Source organism: Protopterus annectens, chromosome 11.part0 (assembly GCF_019279795.1).
Source record: "Protopterus annectens isolate FY-2018-M chromosome 11.part0, PAN1.0, whole genome shotgun sequence".
NCBI lineage: Eukaryota > Metazoa > Chordata > Ceratodontiformes > Protopteridae > Protopterus > Protopterus annectens.
In genome coordinates, this window is record NC_056745.1 from 1,323,450,231 (window position 1) to 1,323,474,527 (window position 24,297).

The following is a 24,297-nucleotide window of genomic DNA, read 5'->3' on the forward strand; positions in this document are numbered from 1 at the left end:
TACTGTCCACCACCATGAAAGTACTGAACCAGCACACTATACGGTACTACATTGTTAGGTCATTATGAAAGAATGTTGACAACTGTCTGCAAAGTAACCCATGCAATCCCTGCAGGCACAGTAAAATCCCTGTTGTGGCAGACACGAAGCAGTTGGCCAGTTAGTACACAGCATGACATCCAACACACAACCATAAACGTGAGATATTGTTGAAGTTCACACACACCCAAATATGTGGTGGACTTCAGAGTGCAACATATGGAAAGCCCACACTGGGCATGCTTGCACACTTTGATAAATGAGGCATATGTCAGACAACATGCCATGGAAAGGCTGAACTGGGCATGCTCACACACTTAGGCCATATCCCCGTTTAGCAGATGGCCACACATATCTGGTATTTGTACGTGTCATTCCAAGAACCAACCACAACACAGCAATCTGCCCAGTGCACACAGTAAATGACTACAGAGACATAAGTGATATAGTGGATCGCCGTCATATGCAAACATCTTCCACATATACACAAGTTGGTCATAGGAACAGGGAATGCTATGGCAATAAAGACCTGCAAACAGTAGAACAGCACAACAAATATTGTGCATCTGACAATTGAACATATGGGTGTAGAGGTCAATACTAGGCTTGTTGCCCTAGGGAATGACAGCTCAGCCAGAGTGTGCTTGGCATCTGCATCACCAGTACAGTAGGCTACTGTGCCACTGTAAAGTAAAGCACCAAATAGACCAGCAAGGCAGAACGGAGTTCAATAATCCTTTATTATACGTGAAACAACAGACCGTTTCGCAAAATTGCCTTCTTCAGTGTAGGACATAACAAACAAGTCCATCACCATCAATTATTTAAATATAAACCAGCAGCCAATAAGGCAAGCAGGTTCATAAATATTAATAAGGTGAAAAAAGTTTTTTTAAAGTCTATTAACATAGCAGTCTCCAATATAAAATGTACAAAATACCATATTGAAGGGTCATAACATGTCATCAGAGCAAACAATAATAATAAATAAAAAATAGAAAATAAAAAATAGATGAATAAACTAAATAACAATAATAAACACATTTAGATATATATAGTAATATATCTAAAATATAAACAAATAATGAACATACCAAAATATGCCAAAAAATATATATATATAATAAGCACAAAAATGTCTCCATACAGCAACAGCATAGATATAAACATAGCTTATAATATGACAAGCCTACAACATGGAATGTGAGATACTTTTCATCAATACCATGAGCCCCCCATATTAAATGGGCTGTTGATCATGACAATGCCCATATGAAAAATCTACAAAGAGGAATCAAACATAACAGAAATCAGGAATATAAGTTCAGTAGATAAATGTACCTATACTCTTACTATCCTCGACCATCCAAAACTTGCAACATGGTATATATGTGTGAATGTAACCTTAGTTATGAACAACTAGTTATCATTGATTATTAAAACCCAGATGGAACAAACCCCTCAAGGTTGTGATCCAATATTTCACTTTTGATCTAACAAACTATGCCAACCTTATAACATGACAAGCCTACAACATGATATAGAATAAATGATCATTGAGACCCGGATGGAACAAGCCCCCCAAAGTTGTGATCCAATATTTCTCTTTTTGATCTAACAAACCATGCCAACCTTGTTTGTTGGTTCTGTCCCCAGAAATGCGATCGATGACCAAAAAACTAAATTTAGCCTGTGGATGTTTCAAAGTTTTGTCACCAGTTTAAGGATATATCTTTTGAATATACAATAAGCAACCCTATTTTGGACCTTATTGTATGTTAACTGATTTTTGGTTCTGGTGAATGCAGACTCTCTGCTCGGTCCCCCAACAGCATTAAAATATATATAATTTCAAATATTTATATTTTGTTTTGATGTTTATTACTGTTTTTTCTATAGTAGATAACAGTTTTGGTCATAGGTTCTTGTACTAAACCTGGAAACATATCTATCTATATAAGGTAGTGCTTCCTGCCGCTCTGGTGTTCCCATTAGTTATTTATATATCTTGGACATTTTCCAGTGTCTAATTGGTGCGATTTGGCCTTTTTTTGGGGATATACGTTCAGTAAACATTGTGGATACATTAATCATACAGTGGTTTTCTTCTGTTCCATCTCTTCATTGGGTGTATATTTAAATTGATTCACAGCATGGATCTCAATAACATTTTGTCTGGATTATGTGCTGATCGGCAGGATATAGGTGTATTTGGCATTGATAAACTGCCAAGCAATGATCCGGCCAATTCGGCTCTATCGTCCACGGTTGATTGTGATATGTTTTTTCACTCAATCACCAAAGCATTTAAAACACTTAGATCTAATATTTGGCATCTAAAGCTATTTAGGGCTTATTCGACACAAAATATGGCTCCCAGAGGACTTCGTATACGTATCCAACCTCTAGTAGGGAGACCAGATGACAAATTGAACCAAGATTGGAAGCAAGCTTTACAGATGGGATCCATGACATTTGTGAACATTTTGTTGGAATATTATGAAAGGACAGTTGATTCAAACATACAAGAAATTAAAACCTTATGTTCGGATGTTCATAAGTTTGAATCTTCTAATAAATATCAGGATAATATTAAAAAACTCTCCCATGATCTGATGGAACATGAGAAAACCATTAAGGAACGCAAAATTAAGAAGTTCCATCGGGACTACTCAGATTATCAACGGGGCAAACCTTTTGAGGTTAGCAGATCTGTTAGATTTGTTGACACCAATCAGACTAGAACAGGGCCGAGTCGCACCAAAAAGAGACCGCGTTCAATTTTGAAGAATAAGAGTGATACCTCATTTAGTACATCTGGGGAGGAATCCTCACTCACTGATAGTGAGGGGGCCTCTGAAAGGGTTTCACCCAATAGGAAGAAAACAAACAAATTTTCCCCTTTAGAAGGGGCAAGGGACACCGGGGGGGCAGAAAGCACAGAAAGAGAAACCACTCAGGTTTCATTCCAGGGCCTACTGGACAACCTTCTGAGGTAGAGGTTATGGCAACTTTTAATGAGAATGTATTAAACTTATCTAAAGTTCCGCTAACTACTGAACAGATTGCTCTCTTGAATAAGGGTCTTAACTATATTCCTTCCTTTTTTAGTCAAGAATATCATATTATTCAGGATTTGCAGGCATTTTGTCGGACTTTGAATCTTAAATTGTTTTTTGATGATGACAATTCTTCACCATCAGAGGACTTTAGGTTTGGTAAGTCCTCTTTCCAACCACCCATGAACAAATATGTTTCCATTTTTATGGATACCATTTTGAGAGATATTCATTTTGAGAATCTGGGGCATGTTATGCTAGCAAATAACCTCACTTCGGATGATAGAACAGCCTTGGACCAACTATGTAACAACAAGGAAATAGTGATTATTTCTGCAGATAAGGGGGGTGCAGTTGTGGTTTTGAACACTGCTGATTACATACAGGAGGGGTTGACACAATTGTCTGACACCAAGTGTTATATGCACATGTCCTTAGACCCGACGCCTATATTCAAGGAAGAAATAGATTCCTTTTTGAAATCAGCCTGTGAAGAGGGTATTATTAACAAAAAGTGTTTGGCTTCGCTTATGGTTTCTGAACCCTCGAAACAGATACTATATCTTTTACCAAAGATTCATAAATCTCTGACAAAGCCACCTGGTAGACCGATTGTGTCTGGTATGGGATCCCTGACCGAACCTCTTTCTGCCTTTCTTACGAAATATCTTAAGCCATTATTAGGTCTGATCAGATCTAGATTGCAGGACACCACCCAATTTCTACAGCTAATAAGAGATACTCAACTCGAACCCAACTGGTATTTGTGCACATTAGATGTAAAATCATTATATACAAGCATACCACACTGGGCGGGTTTACAATCTCTTCAATACTGGTTAGAAAGGGCGAATCTTTATACACCTGGGTTTAATACTCTTTTGATCTGTATGTCCGAACATGTATTAAACAAGAATGTCTTGTATTTCCAAGGCCAATGTTATTGGCAGTTGCAAGGAACAGCTATGGGAGCATCTTTTGCTCCCATATATGCCGATCTTTTTATGGCCTATGTGGAGGAATGCCTGATATATGATACTTTACATAACATCTATCAGGTTGAGATGGACATCTGGCGACGTTATCTGGATGACTGTTGGCTAGTTTGGCGTGCGGATGTGGGTTATTTGCAGGAATTTGTGGAATACCTTAATGACAATGTGTGGGGACTTGAATTTTCTGTGACTTATGATAAAAATATCATTAATTTTTTGGATGTCACGGTATTCAGAAACCCAGATCACACCTTGTCGACTAAGGTGTTTCGTAAGTATCCACAATATAATACTCTGCTCCATGCTTCTAGCCTACATCCCAGACATACTATTAGAAGTATTCCGATATCCCAGTTTATTCGTATCAAACGTCTTAGTTCAAATAATGAGGAATACCAACTAGCCAGCAGGGATCTTAGCCAGAGGTTCATCAATAGAGGATATGATCAATATGATATTACGTCTGCCAGATCTAGGGCCAATGGCATTGAGAGACATGAATTGTTGCAATATAAAAATAAAAACAAATATTCATCTGGTACCCAGGTTAGATTTGTTACAACTTACGGGAGAAACATCAATATGGTCAGAAACACTATCAATAAACATTGGAACATCTTACTGGCCAATGAGAGGCTGCGAACCATCTTAGGGCCGAAATGTAAATTCTCATATAAGCGGGGCAAAACCTTGGGCTCCTATTTGTCACATTTTAAACATATGGCAAGTGGGGGTACTACTCACAAACAACTTACACTACATGGTGATGAGCTTTTTGGCTCTTTTCCCTGTGGTCATTGTGGCTCATGTTCATATATGTTTAAATCCAAAGAATTTTCGAGCCGCAATACCAGCAGGATATTTAATATTAAAATCTTTGGTAATTGTAGTAGTGATTGGGTGGTGTACCTAGCTTCCTGTCATTGTGGTGCATTTTATGTTGGCCAAACTTCCAGAGCACTAAGAACTAGAATGAATGAACACCGTAGTGATATCAGGAACCATAAAGAGACCAGTGCCCTTTATCAGCACACTTTGAAACATCCACAGGCTAAATTTAGTTTTTTGGTCATCGATCGCATTTCTGGGGATAGAACCAACAAACAAGGTTGGCATGGTTTGTTAGATCAAAAAGAGAAATATTGGATCACAACTTTGGGGGGATTGTTCCATCCGGGTCTCAATGATCATTTATAATAGGTTGTTGATAACTAAGGTAACATTCACATATATATATACCATGTTGCAAGTCTTGGATTGTCACTGATAGTAATAGCATAGGTTCATTTATTTATTGAACTGATGTTCTGGATTTCTGTTATGTCAGATTCCTTTTTGTAGATCTATATATGGGCATGAGCAGTAGCCCATCTAATATGGGGGGCTTATGTTATTGATCAAAAGTATTATATATCATGTTGTAGGCTTGTCATGTTATAAGGTTGGCATAGTTTGTTAGATCAAAAGTGAAATATTGGATCACAACCTTGAGGGGTTTGTTCCATCTGGGTTTTAATAATCAATGATAACTAGTTGTTCATAACTAAGGTTACATTCACACATATATACCATGTTGCAAGTTTTGGATGGTCGAGGATAGTAAGAGTATAGGTACATTTATCTACTGAACTTATATTCCTGATTTCTGTTATGTTTGATTCCTCTTTGTAGATTTTTCATATGGGCATTGTCATGATCAACAGCCCATTTAATATGGGGGGCTCATGGTATTGATGAAAAGTATCTCACATTCCATGTTGTAGGCTTGTCATATTATAAGCTATGTTTATATCTATGCTGTTGCTGTATGGAGACATTTTTGTGCTTATTATATATATATATTTTTTGGCATATTTTGGTATGTTCATTATTTGTCTATATTTTAGATATACTACTATATATATCTAAATGTGTTTATTATTGTTATTCAGTTTATTCATTTATTTTTTATTTTTTATTTTTTATTTATTATTATTGTTTGCTCTGATGACATGTTATGACCCTTCAATATGGTATTTTGTACATTTTATATTGGAGGCTGCTATGTTAATAGACTTTAAAAAAACTTTTTTCACCTTATTAATATTTATGAACCTGCTTGCCTTATTGGCTGCTGGTTTATATTTAAATAATTGATGGTGATGGACTTGTTTGTTATGTCCTACACTGAAGAAGGCAATTTTTGCCGAAACCGGTCTGTTTCAGTACGTATAATAAAGGATTATTGAACTCCGTTCTGCCTTGCTGGTCTATTTGGTGCTTTGCTGTATTTGGTACAGACCGTGCATTCCCCCTTGCATGGGACTTTGTTGGTTTGTCCACTGTAAAGTAGGTCACATAAGGCAACGTGTGAGGCTAATGAGCTGTGTTGTTGGTGTGTGCTGGAAGAGGGTTGCTGATGATCTCTAACAGTAAGTGGCCGTCAATAACAGACTGAGGGGAGCCCTATCTGCATTGTCTGGACAATTCCACTGTCAACACAGTGTTGTGATGATTATGTGTGAATGAAGTGCCGTGCCGGAACTGTTCACAGTTGTCCTCCCTCTGTGGGCTACAGCTCTGCAATGTATTAGCTCACTCTGTCTGTTGGACGGCTCATATATGGCTGGTGTACACCTGACAGGTGTCTTGTTGTGGAGCAGTCATGGGTATATGTGGGATAGCATGATCAATGCAAACCATACACATGCTCATAGAATGCAGTTGTCAAGGATTATGCTGAGTAGCCAGTATAGTCCCCCAGCATGGGTCCTTTGAAGTCGTCCACCCCAGTCTTCACAAGTGTAGAGTCTGCTTGTGCTAAATACAGTTTGTGTGCAGTGACAACCTTGCCTGGGGGTGGGGATGGGATATGGATGTCCAGGGGAAAGGTGGGTATGGTCAGATATCAACAATGGTGGTCTACCGCTGGTGTGGAACAGTGAGTACCCATGTTGTAGATGGACAGGTGCAATATGTATTCCCACATGTGGCTGTGGTGTGTGGTTCTGCCATAGCACATGGACCCACAAATTGTAGTGGTAATTTTTATATTGAATGTTCTAATATGAATTAGTTTAATTAACATTTAACCCACCACAATTATGTGGTTATTAATGAATTATTCAATTGATGTAACGCACTTGCGCTATAAAGGCTGGTCCTTTCAGTTGATTCATTCACACTTGAAAAAGCCCGGTAAGACCGGGCGAAAGCGCTCGTGATCAAATTTGTTCCTGTTTCGTCTGTTTTTCGAAATAAACTATTTTCACTACTTGGTTTTGTGAGAAATATCTACACTAACGGCAATCCTGTATTTATCGAAACTTTCCATTTGGGTGTACGTAAGACTTTGATTCACAGCACAACAGTGTTGGCAGTTTGTGCTCTTGCTGAGGGCTTGGCGGGTCCTCTTCCTGTTTTGTTTTTTGCATATCTTTTTTCGTGGTTCACTGGTCTCACACACAATATGCCTGTACCTGATGTTAACAACTGGAATGGTGTATGTGAACACATGCATATCCCGGCACTGTTCCCAGGGAAGCTAAGTGTGTGTCCTGGATGTGGGTGTGGTGTTCTGGACTGGTTGTGTTGTGTGTTACAGGTCCTGTGGTCACGAAGCATGGTATAGAACATAACCTGCTAGTGTGATGTGCATATCTGACCCTGACGTAGGTGGCTGCAAATGCATATATATGCTATCCCCCACCTGACAGGTAGTACTAGATGTACATACCTCTGTAGAAATAAAGATGTCAGCACCCTATAAATACAGCAGGTGCAGACCAGATGCCCAGTAAATTGGTTAGCGCGCTCTGCTAATGCATCTCCCTCAAGTGTCATAATATAGGTAGGTAGGAGTTCGAACCATGCAATTGCACAGTGTGTGTGTGTGTGTGTGTCTGTATGTGTGTGTGGGTGAGCGGGGTTGATGTGTGTGCAAGTCTGTGCGAGGAAGATGTCCTTTTTGGCAACTGTGAAAGCACTCTACAGGATGCACATTCCCCTATCTCAGCTCGGATGATGTCAGCACCCTATAAGTATAGCAGGAGAAGGGAAACCTCCCAGTAATTCGAATAGCGCGCTCTGCTAATGCATCTGTCATGAGTGTCATAACATAGTTAGGTAGGGGTTTGAATCCTGCAACTGCCCAGTGTGTGTGGAGGGGGGTTAGTGTGTGTGCAAGTCTGTGCGAGGGAGATGTCCCTTTTGGCAACTGTGAAAGCACTCTATAGGATGCGCATCCCCCTATCTCAGCACGGATGATGTCAGCACCCTATAAGTACAGAGGGAGAAGGGAAACCTCCCAGTAATTCGATTAAGATGCTCTGCTAATGCGTCTGTCACGAGTGTCATAACATTGTTAGGTAGGGGTTTGAATCCTGCAACTGCCCGGTGTGTGTGGAGGGGGGTTAGTGTGTGTGCAAGTCTGTGGGAGGGAGATGTCCCTTTTGGCAACTGTGAAAGCACTCTACAGAATGCACATCCCCCTATATCAGCACGGATGATGTCAGCACCCTATAAGTACAGCAGGAGAAGGGAAACCTCCCAGTAATTTGATTAGTGCGCTCTGCTAATGCATCTGTCATGAGTGTCATAGCATAGTTAAGTAGGAGTTTGAATCCTGCAACTGCCCAGTGTGTGTGGAGGGGGGCTAGTGTGTGTGGAAGTCTGTTTGAGGGAGATGTCCCTTTTGGCAACTGTGAAAGCACTCTACAGGATGCACATTCCTCTATCTCAGCATGGATGATGTCAGCACCCTATAAGTACAGCAGGTGAAGGGAAACCTCCTAGTAATTTGATTAGTGCGCTCTGCTAATGCATCTGTCACGAGTGTCATAGCATAGTTAAGTAGGAGTTTGAATCCTGCAACTGCCCAGTGTGTGTGGAGGGGGGTTAGTGTGTGTGGAAGTCTGTTTGAGGGAGATGTCCCTTTTGGCAACTGTGAAAGCACTCTACAGGATGCACATTCCTCTATCTCAGCACGGATGATGTCAGCACCCTATAAGTACAGCAGGTGAAGGGAAACCTCCTAGTAATTGGAATAGCGCACTCTGCTAATGCGTCTCTTTCGAGTGTCATAATATAGTTAGGTAGGAGTTTGAAACTTGCAATTGGCAAGTGTGTGTGTTTGGATGTGGGGAGTTTGTGTGTGTGCAATTCTGTATGAAAAACATGTGCTTTTTTGCAATCAGGAGATCACACTACATGATGCACATTAGCCTTTCGAAACAGTGATGATGTCAGCACACTATACATACAGCTGTAGAAGAGACACCTACCAGTAATCCGAATAGCGCAGTCTGCTACAGCGTCACTTTCAAGTGTAATAACATAGTTAGGTAGGGGTTTGAAACCTGCAAATGGCAAGTGTGTGTGTGTGTGTTTGGATGTGGGGAGTTGGTGTGTGTGCAATTCTGAATGAAAAACATGTTAGTTTTGGCAATCAGGAGAGCACACTACCCGATGCACATTACCCTTTCAAAACACTGATGATGTCAGCACCCTATAAGTATAGCCAGAGAAGAGGAACCATCTAGTAATCCGAATAGTGCGCTTCGCTAATGCGTCTCTCTCACGTGTCGTGACTTAGTTAGGTAGGGGTATGAATCCTGCAAATGACAAGTGTGTGTGTGTGGGGGTAGTAGGGTGTGTGTAAATGCAAGTGTGAGAGAACAGATCCTTTTGGCAAATACTACAATACAGCAGATGCTGCATATTCCCCCAGTAAACACAGGGGATGTCACCACACTATCAGCACAGCCAAACAGGGCTAGTTGGCCAGTAATGCCAATAGTGCGCTCTGCTACTGGGTCTATTACCATTGTCAGAGTACAGATAGGTATGTTTTGGTAACCCACAACTGCCACGTGTGGTTGTGTCACACATTATGACCTTGTGTGGGTCTTTGTGCATAACAATGCATGTCATTGCCTAAACCAGCAATGGCAATGCACACATGATGTATGTGTGTGACACATACACATACACATAAATACCTGTGACCTGCAGTAGTTACCATGTCTGACATGTGCCTCGAGTGGATAAATGGCATTTGCAATACATAACAATATGACTGTGTCTTACTGTGCAGGGGCCGCACATGGTATGTGTCTATACAGTGTGGGTGTATATGGTAAAATACCTACAGCAGGGGATACACATCTGGTCTGGGCCATATAGTCTACATGTAGTCGATGTACAGGTGCTGCATGTTCCCACCTGTTGTGAGAGTGATAACATGTCATTCCACTGCAATTCAGTGACCACATGCTGGGAACCCTTCAACTAGTGTGTTGCAGCTACAGTAATGCTCATGCACAATGTTTGGCTGGATGCAGTCCAGCCATATAAAGACAGTTCTTGAGACTGTCATATTGCCAGTGTTGTTATGGAGGATAGGTGGGTTTCCTGTATATGGGAGGGTTGTTTGTGCCAGGCTATGAACCAGACGGCAGTCCAACACACTGTTAGCTGCACATGAATAGGCCCTGATGCTTTGTGCTGTGCCAACAACCTGGAGGTGTGTGTATCTATGGTGCCTTGGGGTACCACCCCCCTGTCCATGTGTGTTAAATGTGTAGGGGACGTCAGGCATGGTATGAGGTATAACCTGGCAGTGATGAGTTGCACCTGTGAGCCATGAATCAGGACTCTGGTACTGCACAGACATTGCAGTTCACAGTGCTGAGGACAGTGTCCAGTGCATGCATCTTGCGGTGTACACTGCTGGTGTTGTGTAGCAGCACTGTTAGTGTCCTAACCTGTGTGATACCTGCGGAGGTGGCTATGTAATCCATGTCCTGCAGCATAAGGCAGTATGTGTGTATCAAGGGGCTTCGCCAATATACATTGGGCCATGGGTGTCACGTGCAAGCTGCCCCTCGCACATCATTGTGGCTTCCCTAGCATGTAAGCACACGTTGACAGCCAGTGGATACCCTATGAATGACATTGGAGACTGAGCAGAATGTAGACATACAACACCCTTCCTACATATAGTGGTAGCATACCTGGTGAGGGTATGATGGCAACCAAGATCAGGCTCATACTGGCCCATGCCACATGCTGAGAGATCCCTTCTATGTTCCCTATCATATAGTCCAGGGAGGTATGTCTCAGGTCATCCATAGTGGCATGGTCAATGACTGAGTCATATGTGTCCATGCCTCTAACTGACCTGTATGCATGTGTTTTGTGGTGGACAATAGTGCCCCAGAGGCATATCACTGTGACCTTCACCATGTACAGCCTGTTGAGCGGGACCCCACTGCAGCGGCCAAGAGAGGTACCTGACACATCTGTAGCAGGTGTGTTGTGTAGCCCTACAGGCTGTGAGTGTGTGGCACATGGGATGTGTGTGCCATGTGTGGCATGTGCTCTGTTCCAATGTAACATATGCCTGTGTGCCAGCTGCGGAGGTGTGTGATGCTCAGGCAGGATGCTATTCTGAGTCCCCACATATGCCCAGTGTGTTCAGCTTGCCGTCAGTGCGTGTCTATGTCTGACTGGTATTGTAGTCACTGTAGTATGACATGCCACCTGACAGGGTATGGCATTACTGGGTTCAGAGTGCTCAGTCCCCAGATTGGCTATGTGGTGGCATCACACACGTGTTGTATGTTCCTGGCCAAGGGTGATGGTTGACTGCATACATGTGGCAGCTGAGACATTGCCACATGACTCACATAAACCACAACTTGACCATAGAGGTGATTCACAGGTTACCTTTGCACATGCTACCCTAGTAGTGTGATTTCCATGGTGAGTACCAACACATAGGGCCAATGGGGAACAACATACTGAAGGTGTGTATGTGTGGGTGTACTGCTACTGTTTCATAGCACTGGCATATATGACTGCACACGTGGGTAAATGCCAGGTAAGACATGTGCAATGTGTCACAGGCAACGTACATGCGAACAGGACAGACAGTGATGTTCTGTCATGTGTAAACTTGACATATGTATCATACGCTATGCAGATGTCACTAGGAGTCCACAGAAGCACTGTAACTCTGCATTGCAGGTGGAAGCAGTGTTCCAGGGAACCCCAAACGAACATGCATGCAAACAAAGCTACAGTAAGCAGGGCTGGAAGTAGTCCATTGTATAACAAAGAAGGGGTAACACTAACAGTAGGTAACAGTGCAAATATGTAGGCACTATCAACATGTACCCAGGAAAGCACAGCGCAGATGCCCATGGTAGAACTGATATTATGTCATAGTTATTTGGAGTACATTGGTACTGCACACATATCAACATGCGCAAACATCCACATTGCATAGTCGTTGTGGGCAACTTGACACCATTACTGTACATGTCCATCATTGCATATCACTACTTGCATTAGCTTGCCCCCTGTGCTACCCATGTATGTGGCTATCCGTTGACATCCTTACCACCGGTATGCAATAATGTGCAGCTGTTACACTTTGGTACGTACTATGGGTGCAGATAACAATTCAGGACAGTCATACGGTTACTGCATCAGGTATGCTGGGATATACACACAGTCATATCAGCACACTGTACTGTTACCAACATGATACTACTAATACACTTCTATGTAGTCACCCTGTGCATCAGCAACGTGTTTACCTGTTCCTGCAATGATGTTGGAGATTTCAGGAGGTGGCACAGTTTCATCATATGCACAGGGTGTGAATTAGGTATGCCTGAGTCTGCCACTGATACCACCAATTGACATGTGTGTGTATGTGTGTTGGTGAGGGACAGCAGTACAGGGTGGGGCACTGTGGGTGCAGTGTGTGCGTGTATGTGGTAGCCTTAGGTGTTAAGATTTCACATGTGTGTATGCACACACACATTTCCACCTCATGGCTGCCATATACAGGGGTTTGTGGACAGCTACAGACTGCACCTGGCATGGACACGGTACCTGTGCCTGGCAGGGGTGCTACCGACCGTATCCAGTACTAAGCCAGACTGGGCACTGTCATCAGAAGCGGGAGTGTGTTGACTGGACACAGGTCCCTGTTGGGACTGTCCAGAGCCACGTGCACGTGGTCTCCTGGGGCGTTCTGATGACAGCACAGACCCAGCATTGCTGGGGCTGCTGCTGGCACTATGGGGGCATGCACGGGCCTGTTGTCATCCGCACCAACTGCCAGCTGCTGCTGTTGCTGGCATACGGCCACGTCGATGCCGCAACCGCCCACCATTGCCCTGGCTCATGGACATTTGGTTGTGGAACTGCTGTAATATGTCCCCACAATGTCTGTCTATGACATTGGTGAAATTACGGATAGCATCCGCGATGTCACGCATACTGTCAGTCATGGCTGTGCGACATGCTCTCAGCTCCCTCAGACCCTGTCTGGTGTACCTTTCCATACGCGACTGTGCCTGCATGATAGCCCAAAACATAGCTGAGGTTGACAGACCTCTTTGGGCACGTCTGCCAGAGGCAGTACACCCACGGATGCTCCCACGAGAACCCATGGCCAACTGTCTGTGTGGTACCATCGCAGGACCCTGCCCATGGCTGCTGTGTGGGGAAGCATGTGCCACAGATACCACATTACCCTGGTCAATGCCCACTGTATCCTGTCCATCACCTAGGGACAATGGTGACAAAGGATGTACTGGCAGGATGACTGTGCACGATGATGGGGTTGACAGCTGTGTACTGTCAATTGGCTGACCAATGGCAGACCCTGACACACCTTCCTGTGCCATTACACAGATATCATCATTACCAGTACCTGTGGCACCAGATTCAGGTTCCCTGCTGCAGGACACCAGAGCAGCACCAGAACCTGTGGGAGGAAGACAGGAAACACAATTTACAGTGTCCACACAATGTTACCAGTGATGCACTTATGCACACATGCACACATGGACACAGACACACATGCACACGTGGACACATGCACACATGGACACATGCACACATGCACAAGTGAACACAGGCACACATGCACACATGCACACGTGGACACAGGCACGCATGCACACATGCACACATGCACACGTGGACACAGGCACACCTGCACACATGCACACCCCGCAGTATACACACAGAGCACTACTGAGTTACACTAGTATTACTAGCACTATCAGGACTATTATAGGTATTGTTAAACACACTCACCAGCATGGATGGCCTGCCTTCCTGTAACACTGGAGCTAGCTGCAGAAATGAGGAGATTAATGTCAGTGGGCACAACTGTGCCATTGATACTGCATATGATACAGTGCAGTAGTACACCAGTTGCCTTTCACACATCAGCTGCTGATATTGCCAATATCACACATGCACAATTACATACTATGTTGACAGCTACATACCACGGACACACCTTACACATGCATAAACTAACAGTGTAGAGAACAGTCAAGTGTACATATGGCATATTACCTGCACGCTCCATGTCGTGCTGCTGTGTGGATCCATCATGATGCAGGTGTATTGCTGTTGCTGTTCTGGGGCTGGAGCCACAACACTTAGGAGTAGCTCCTCCAGTCTGGTGAGGGGGGGGGTGATGTGTGGCCACCCCACCTCCTGTGGCAACCTGTTGCCTGTGGATATCCGACGCACGCTGATGGACATTTCTGATTAAATCACTGCAGTGATGTATATCTCCTATTATGTGTGCCAATGTCATTTACCCTACAGACAAGGTCTTGCCACAGTGCAGCCCTCTCCTGCTGATTCTGGCTGGTGCGGGAAAACAGTATGTCATAATCACGCACCAGGCTCTGGTGTATCTCCTCATCTTCCGCTGCAGAGTAGGCGGGATTACGCTGACGCGCTATCTCCCTTGAAGAGAACACAAACAGGATATCAGCAGACTATGTCAGCAATATATGGCACACATACTATACATGATACTCAAGTGTAGTGATATACTACTACTCCCATATGTTGCATGTATGTGTCTCGTGGTGGATGCATGGCCAGATATCAGTGCTCAGCCAACACCTGTGCAACAATACCTGCCACATTCCATACAACATAGTAGCATGCCCCATCGGTCAGCACACTGCGACAGGTCCAATGCACAACCTCACTCTGGGGTTCATACCAAGGTACTGTACGTGGAACGCCATCCACTAGTGTGATCTGGACACAAGTTACTCGGCCTGGATATACATATCCCACCACCACCACCAGCACAGTAGACTACTTTGATATGTATGTGATTAGACAGTTATTCACTTGTTAGGACTGCGATGGTATCCATGCAGCCCACTGGGCCAGTGGAAGCCACAACCCACACTGCTGACCCCTTTGCGAATGCTTACCACGGACATCCCACAGATTGCATGGAACTTGCACACACATGTCTAACCCAGACCCTATGCACAAAGGTTAGGCATCCTGTCCGGTGGACCCCAGCCAGAGGCAGATTGTATAACAATAGCAGGAGGCTACTGCAGGACAGAGCAGATTGACATTAAGGGAAGGCATCTGTGGTCAGCACTGGTAATACGCTACAGTCTCTCATAACAACGGCCACGGCCTACTCTGGGAGGGAAATGGCCACAAACACTATAGATAACCACAAGGCCTTCTTCAGTTATGTTACACATATGGACCAAACGCCTCAGATATGCTCTGAGTTAATAGACACCTACTTAACATTCACCAAACACACAGATATTGGCAACATTCTTGCAGACAGTTTTGGTGCATGTATTCCCCCCCTTCTCCCCCACAAGTAGAAATACTTATCACAGCTGAATGTAACCTCCCTATCATCTCACATGTCCAGCTGAAGGCCGCCCTCAGCAAAGCAGAACACACAGCATCACTGTGACCTGATGGTATCCCTGGATGTGTGCTACGTGCACTCCAAGAGGACATACAACCGCATATAAGACTGATATTTAACCTTGGCCGTACTACAGGATATGTACCTGAACACTGGCATACAGCAACAGTGGTCCCACACCACTAAGGAGGCACTTCTACTGACCCTGGGAACTACTGCATCATAAGCATAACCGGCCTGGTATGCTAAACTATGGAATTATTCAGTATGGGACACATATACAGCGATATTGGGTACCTGCAGACACTTGTTCCCAGCCAGTTTGCCTTTGTGATGGGCTGATCCTGCCTTTTGAACCTGGTTGACCTTTCAAAACAGTCACTACAGCCATTGATGAGGGCAACGCACAGACAACTGCTGCCAGGATCATGGCCTAACACTGACTGACATGTAATGTATAGTCATCCCCTTTTGGTGGAACTACGTGCACACAACATATCACATGGACATACCTATAGATACAGACCTATGACACATTTGGAGGGTTCACAGTATGCAGACTATTAACCTGCTACTTTACATTACCTGTGTTTGTTGCAGCTGGTTGCATTACCACTACTTCTGCTTCCTGCTGCTGCTGGCACGGCTTGCTACTGTCACTGCTGACAGCTTAGACTCAGTGTGTAGTGTGTGTTTATTTTTTTTTTCCTCTCACTCTCTGTCTCTGTCTGTCTCTCTCCCTCTGTCTGCTTCCAGACAGTGCAATGAATGTATTGCATGTGTAGAGTGTTAGTACAGGATGCTTTTGTAGGTATCTGCATAGGTCCATGTGATGGCCTCTGCACCAATTGTAAGCCAGCATTTGCTAATTGCATGCAGCCAGTTGTGTACTGATTGCAGTTCTCACTGTGATTTCAGGACAGTGCTATAAAAGGGTATGTGAGATAGGTGTTGCCCTTTCAGATTGTAAGGGCGGGGACCATGCTGGTATGCTGTGGACACTGTTCTGTGAGTGAAAAGGTTAGTATCTCTCTCATGATTCAGGCTGTGTTGTAGATTCACATTTCTCCATTCCTCTCTCCTGTTCCCTGTAGTAAGTGTGTATGCACAATGACACCTACAATTATATATATATATATATATATATATATATATATATATATATATATATATATATGCAAATATACATACATTTATATATGTACATTAACTGACATTATTATCTACTAGCTACCAACTAGCATGGCTGTTTCTGTTCACACACTACTATTATGGAAATCCACTAGTTTTGACAGTAATTCTAACTGACATGCTTTGTGGACTACACATCCTATATTCCCTTTACATTCATTCCTACTATTACATGATATATTTATTTTAGCACAATGTTCTTGTATAAGAGTCATGGCTTAGTGGTAGGTCATGCAGACTACTGTTTCCAAGGTCCTGGGTTCGGGACTGACAGTGGGATTTTATTTTGCTTTTGAACTGACTACGGGACCTGTCAATCAGAGTGACTAAGGCACTTTTAAGCAGTTGTAACTGGGTTAGCGTTGGTTTGCATGGAGCTCCCGCATGTGGACTGGCGTTTAGCTCTGCGCGCACCCACTTACAACCGCTTAACAGTGCTTACTCTGCTGCACACCCGCACTATTTTCTTTGAAAGAAATGAAAATGGGGAGACAGGAAAGTGGTGAAAAAGGGGTCACAAAGAGGGTAAGACAGTAGGGAAACAAGCTTGGGATTTGCAGGAGGGATGTAGGTAAGGCCCATAGCTGCCCATTTCTTCATCAGCAACAGCTGTGCATATGTATCTAATTTGGTGTGACATTTGAAACCTTCCACCCCTGAGAGAGGTGTCAGGACAACAATAATACTTGTTGTACAGCCAATTGTAATTGATAGTTTCCATGTCCAGCAGACATGTGTGCGGAATGGGCAGCTATGTATGGGGCGTAATTTTTGTGGGTACAGAGTGCCCTTTTTTTTTTTTTTTCAGGTGAGAGTGGTATGTCAGGTGAAGGAAGTCGGTATAGCTGGGGAGGTAGGTTGGGTAGGTCAACAGACAAGACAAACAAGACGCATACAGGGGCGTGTATGACATGTGTGGGGGTTACACAATTGACGGGATGGAGGTTTGGATATTCAGAGCCCATGAGCCCACAGATGGCAACAGTGGAACTGATATCCCCACACATGGGCAGTTGCCACTGTTCCTTCACTGCCCAGGATGGGGCTGTGCTGGGGGCTGTGTAGGCCGGACAACAGGCATGCCCGTAAGTTGTGCCACCTGTGCCTCAAGCTGGCGTAGGGGCCCAAGAACAGAGTCCTGGATCTCCCTACGCACCACAGTCCGGACGCTACGGAGGGTGAGTGGTGGTTCTCCTCCGGCCACACTTGCAGAGGGGGGATGAGCCCCATCCCCTGCAGCGCTTCCAGCCACAGGTGGCACAGGGCCACCGGAGGAGGGTCCAGACTGGGCACTAGTGCCAGGTGCACTCGCCAACTGAGGTGGGAGAGGTGGGTCCGCTGGAACCCGCCTTCCCTGTCGTCCTATGTTTTGCATTATGTCATGACAGTTTGGGTTAGTAACATATAATACCATTCACAATTAGTTGTAACAGCATGCATTAGTATTCCCATTAACCAAACGCCCAGATATTCACACCATTGAACAGCGAGCATAACACATGCATAATTTGAACAGCAATACACAGTCCAACAACATGCAGGGTTGATTGATGGCAACAGGCCATCAGGTTTGGATGTATGAACAGGGCAGATGCATCAATGGACATGCAAATATTTATGACCCAACAGGACAAATGTCCAGGGGTGTTAATTGTGATTGCACATACCATTTTCACGTGGAATGGGTTATATGTGGTTATAGGGTGGGGTGAAGAAAATTATATTAACACTTTCGAATACCAATACATATGCTGTACATTTCTAATAGCTGCAAATATATACACACTACTGTTCTAACTACAGTTTCCTATATGATAACTACTTTAATTTGGTGATAGGACTGTTACTGCTACATCAATATACATTTTATTGTTCTTCATACACATTCATATCTGGCTTTGTTCAGCTACATCATCCTGTTACATTTGCTTTATATAGCTATAGACAACTGTGGATGTTTGGTATGTCAGACAATCATACTATCTGCATATTGCAGACTGAGAGCAACATATACAGATTTTGGGATACACATTCCAGCTGCAGCAACACTTTGAACACATTTTGCTGTTTGGTTTTGCTTCTCACATGCATTTCATTCTGTACTGACTGCAGTATACTTTATTCAGGGGTTATTACTACTTTATTGGTGGATTCATAACACTTTCTCACACTCTCTCACTTGTTTTCATTTTACTATTCAGGATGGTACTTACTTCTAGGCTTTATTGACATGTTTTACCTGTAGTTATTACAATCCTTTCCAGCAGTCTCACTTATGTCATGTTTCAGTATTTCAACAGGGGTATATTTCACACATGTGATTTGCTCATCTTCTGCAGCTGTACTTTTCAGCCTGCTGCAGGTTGTGTACTATTATATTACAGGTGGGGCATCTTTATTTCAGACTTTATTTCAGACATTTTCATTTTTCTGTTTGGATTACAGACTGCAACACACTTTTGTAATCAAGCAATACTTGCAAACACTCTTACACTTGTTACTTGCACATTCTATTACTTAGTGACTACACTGCACTCTTTTGCTAACTGTCATACTTTTATATTTCTGTACAGTTACTGGGAGAGGATTACTGACCTGCCTGGTGGCAACCGCACCAGCCTATCACCATAGGCTCTGCGGTTCGCAGAACGGACACCTGCAGCTGTAATATAAATGAAGTAATATTGGAATACACATCTCCATAATATCAGCTAGTTTAATTTCTTACATACATAATTACATGTAACTTACTCAGTAGTGGGGCATTGGGCATTTGCCGGGCCTCCTGGATCCAAAGGTTCAATTGGTCCTGCTTATGTATCTTCAGGTCCGCATGGTGGTGACGAACCTGCTCACCAGTCCTTGGAATCCCTGTGGCACTGGTGAGATCATGAGCCAACCGGTCCCACGCCTCAGCCCTATATGCTCCCCACAGGACCTGGCCCTGCATGAGTTGGGCCTCATGATTATGGACTAGGAGCCAGACCATGTATCTGGACTCCTCAATGCCCCACCTCTGTGCTCGAAAGCAACTACCCTCACCTACTCCTGTCATTCTGGCTGCAAGTCAGTTCTACAATCGTTTATGCTGTGTATTCCCGCCTATGGGGCTTATATAGGCCGTTTTCCCACACATATCTGTGATTGGCCATTTTGGAATTGTATCAACTTCAGAAAACCTGCTTTGTCATGCTCCACTTTGTATTCATTACTATATATTTGCTATTACTGCATTTACAGGTACCGCTGTCATGGCTTAGTGGTTCAGTAAATTGACTATGGTGTATAGTAACCTGGGTACGAACCTGGCCTCTGCTTTTTATTTTTTATGACTGTCTGCAGGCTGAGGGGTGTGTCTGTGTAAAGGCAGTTTTGATACAGCTTGCTCAACGTTGCCCGTCGGTTAGCTTGTTGGCGCGGTGCGCAGCTCCGCGCAAATGGGTTACGCTGGTTTATGCTTCATTTGGCTGTCAGCACGCATATTACGCTCAGCTCAGCTAGGGGCACACAGTTTCAGCATGTTAAACCACTGCTCACCTACGGGCACTCATTTTACACCTGTTAAACCACTGCTCACCTACGGGCAGATGCACTCAACTTGTTAAACTGTAGCTCAGCTATAGGCACATCTGGCATTTTTTATTATTTTGTTATCTCACATTTCTTTAACATAAATGACCTATTTCATTACATTTTACATAAAATATAATTTTATATGTGTACATGTTTGTCAGGGACTTGTTTCGTGCTTATTTTACTAAAAATAAAAATTGATGTTGTGGGGGCTCGAACCATGACTGCCTGCTCTTCAGCCGACGTCTCTACCGCTACGCTATTGCTTCTTGGCTTACTTTGCATATTTAGTTCTTATATGCTTTTCCACTGACTGCTAACTGTGGCTAAGCTACGGGCACGCCCACGCAAACGAGCACACTCACGGGCAAACATCTTTACGATTTAAAAAAATATATAACATGTTCATTTATATATTTTATGTTCATAGTCTGTGGGGGCATGTGTTGTGTTGTGTTTATTCACATTTCCATGGACTCTGTCGTGGGTGTTTACTTTGGGCACTTTTACTCTTCTGGGGGCGTGTCCGCTTGCAGGGCTTGGCCTATGGACACGCCCCCTACTGTCTTCCACGGACCGTGTTAGCCTTAGGTGTGATTCAGCATGCCCTCATGCATATGCATAACATGCTGACGTCAAACCGTTTAACTGCAGCCTCCGTGTAAGCCTTGTATCTCTTACACGGAGGCTTCGTGAATCCTGCCCATATACTTTTATTGTTTAAACTGTGGTTTATGTTAATTATATGGAATGCTTTAGAAACTGTTTATTTATCGATATGTTCTAGAGAAGTTTTTGTATTTAGACTAGTATATGTGGCATCGGATGTGTGTACTGATTTGTGCAGTTTTTTTTCGTTATGAGTTACATTGTTTTATGATTTCGGTGTTTTCTGCTTTCGGCTTTGTGATCTTGGCCAAGTGAACATGACATTTTGTTCTTTCAATATACGGTAGTAGATCCATATATGAGCAGGCTAGCATGGATTACTTTAATTTATGATTACTGTTACACAGGTGTGGCCTGAGATTATATAGAATTTATAGTGCTGGTTCATTTCTCATCTTCTCTGCTCTCCTATGGTAAGAAAGGGCATCTGCTTTCCGGTTAATGGCAATGATTTTTTATGTAATCCTGTAATGGATTATCTTGGTTTGCAGGATGCTGTCTCAAAGAAAATGAATGTTGCAGACAAACATGATTTGCAGAAGACTCAAGAGAGCCAGGATGCTGGAAACATTTCTAGTAGAAGGCTACCAGAGGCTAGAACTACTTCTTGCCAAAGGGAACCAGAGGCTCAAACTGTACACAGTGCAATCAACAAATATAAACTCCAGCCATTGGAAGAAAAGGGTCAAGATAATGCATGCAACAGAGAAGATGGCAACCAAAATGTAAGTGCTTTTGTAGTCACTGTGTCAGTTAGTTTATTAGCACTGAATATAACAACACCCTCTTCCCATTCATGGGTTCCTAGGCTTGGACTAGGCTAGCTACCCTGCTGGGTCATTTTAAGCCTAGCTAATTTCCCTTAAAGCTAACTCAAACCCTGTACCTTGTGTGTGTGTGGTAATCATCTGAACCATTATGCCACCCTCCAAACCCATTCATATTGCTTCATTCGTATTTACCTATGTTGTACTGGAAATATTAAATATTTAGCTTCCTTAAGGAAGACATCAACTTCTATTATGTGGCTTGTATGTGCTTTTATGTTTTTCTTGAACATAGCTGTTAGCACCAGAGAACAGCAAATAATGCCTACATCATTTATGATTCCTTTATGCCTGTTCTTGTTGGTGTGTAGTTTCATCCTTTATTAGGTCTGATTTTATCTGAGTTTTCTTTATACAGAGCTAACTATTCATTTTAGATAACTATGTGAAATCCTTCATTTTGCATGTTAGTTCAACTTTTGCTAGTTCATGTAATGCTGTATGTCTGGATTCTCTTTTTTAATACCATAGCTGAAGAATTCTATGATACTTCTGTTTTCTAGTTTCACTTTCTACCTTTCTTTCAATAAGGCAATCACCTTATGAAATAATCTTTTGTTATGCTTTACTATACTACAGACTAAATGTCAATATTTTATTACTTTTTTTACAGTAAGTAAACACTATATCAGAAATTTCACGAGGGTATATTCTTTCAAACTGGCAGAACATAAATTAGGCACCTAATAATGACATTTAGATTATGACCATACCCTTCAAACAAAATAATTTCAATAACAACAAAAACCCAGAGAGAGAGAGAAATATTTACAGTTTCACTGACTGTATAGTGTCTTAAATGGAAAAATGCAATAGCTCCATGAGTTCATTTTCCTTCACTTAAAAAGAATATTCTTACCTCATTGTGAAACATTTCCATATTCTAATTAGTGAATTTTCAGCTGGCATTTGTTAAGCAAACACATCTATATGTCATCATGTTTGGAAGTCATATCATTTGTTGTTAACCTTAACTGATAATGATGTTGAAACACAAAATAGTGGTCACATGGCAAAGCTTCAGTGTCTGCACAAAGGCCTGTTGGAAACACAATATGAGCTCTCAAGGCAGTCAATTAATTTATCACCTCAGCAATATTTCCGACCAATTCAGTTATTTGTTTTATTTATTATTTTACATTTGTTTACCGGGAAAGTCCGACTGGACACAGGTCCATTTTTTTCGGAGGCCCGGGGAGAAAAGCTTCACATTACAATACATTACATGAGAGTAAAAAGAAGTAGAACATACATACATATGGCATATATACACATCAGGACAACATGCTAGTGATTAACAAACATACATGTAGCATATATACGCACACCAGGACATCATGCTGGTGATGTAACATTTCTTACAGTAGACAATCAGAGGTACATTTTTTTTTTCTTTTGCAGTTATAAGTTTTGTAAGGTAAATGTACATGGGTTTGGAAGCTATCAGGGGAGAAACTGTTTATACATAGCTGTACCCTGACAAATTCTCTTGGTATGGATTAGTCTGATGAGTGGCATGAGCATAGCCAGTTACTTAGATAGTGGGGTTTCAGGAGTTTTTTGAATTGACTAAAGGAGGTGGTAGAAGTTATTTGGCTTGGTAGTGTGTTCCAGGTTATGGCAATGGTGTTGGCAAAGAGGGACTTACCATCTTCGTTTTTATGTTTGATGACAGGGTACTTATGTACTATTGCAACCAGATTTTTGCGGTTGCGAAATGCCCCTACTTGAAAACGAATGACTGTATGAAACACTGTAAGGCATGATTGATACTCCGTTTTACATTTCAAAAAGTGTGGATTACCTGCAGGAGCAGAAAAAATGTCTAAAATCCTAGGGGTATTTGGTGTGAATCATGCTTCGATTGTCATGGATGCTGCCTTTCTGATGAATGCAAGGTTTGGAGTCGTCAGGTAAGACTCCTTCACAGAAGGAGAACACAGACACAGTACATAACTTTTTGGTAAAGTCATAGTTTCTCACAAATGTGTACACATTCTTGAAAGCAAGCAGTGCAATGTGAGATTGCCCTAACTAATGGTTTGATAAAGTGAGGGTGGATTATGGTGACAATAGGTTATGGGTTTCTTTGTCAAGGAAGAAGTTGGCAGTACTGATTTGGTTTGCTTTTGCGATAGTGGCATGGTCGGGGGGGGGATATACTGAACTGATTTCTGAAGTCATTACTGCCGTATTGTGATATGCGAGTCACAGGACAAAAA

The 24,297-nt window shown here is 42.8% G+C and overlaps 1 protein-coding gene across 1 annotated transcript in view; it reads left to right on the plus strand.

Moving 5' to 3' along the window:
- Window positions 1-2,654: 2,654 nt before the first annotated feature.
- Window positions 2,655-24,297, plus strand: part of LOC122815065 (putative uncharacterized protein DDB_G0286901) — a 151,945-nt gene continuing 130,302 nt past the window's right edge. Inside the window, exons 1-2 of the mRNA XM_044087309.1 lie at window positions 2,655-2,741; window positions 21,740-21,973. Of these exons, the coding sequence (XP_043943244.1) occupies window positions 2,655-2,741; window positions 21,740-21,973 (321 nt within the window). The remainder of the gene's footprint in view (window positions 2,742-21,739; window positions 21,974-24,297) is intronic.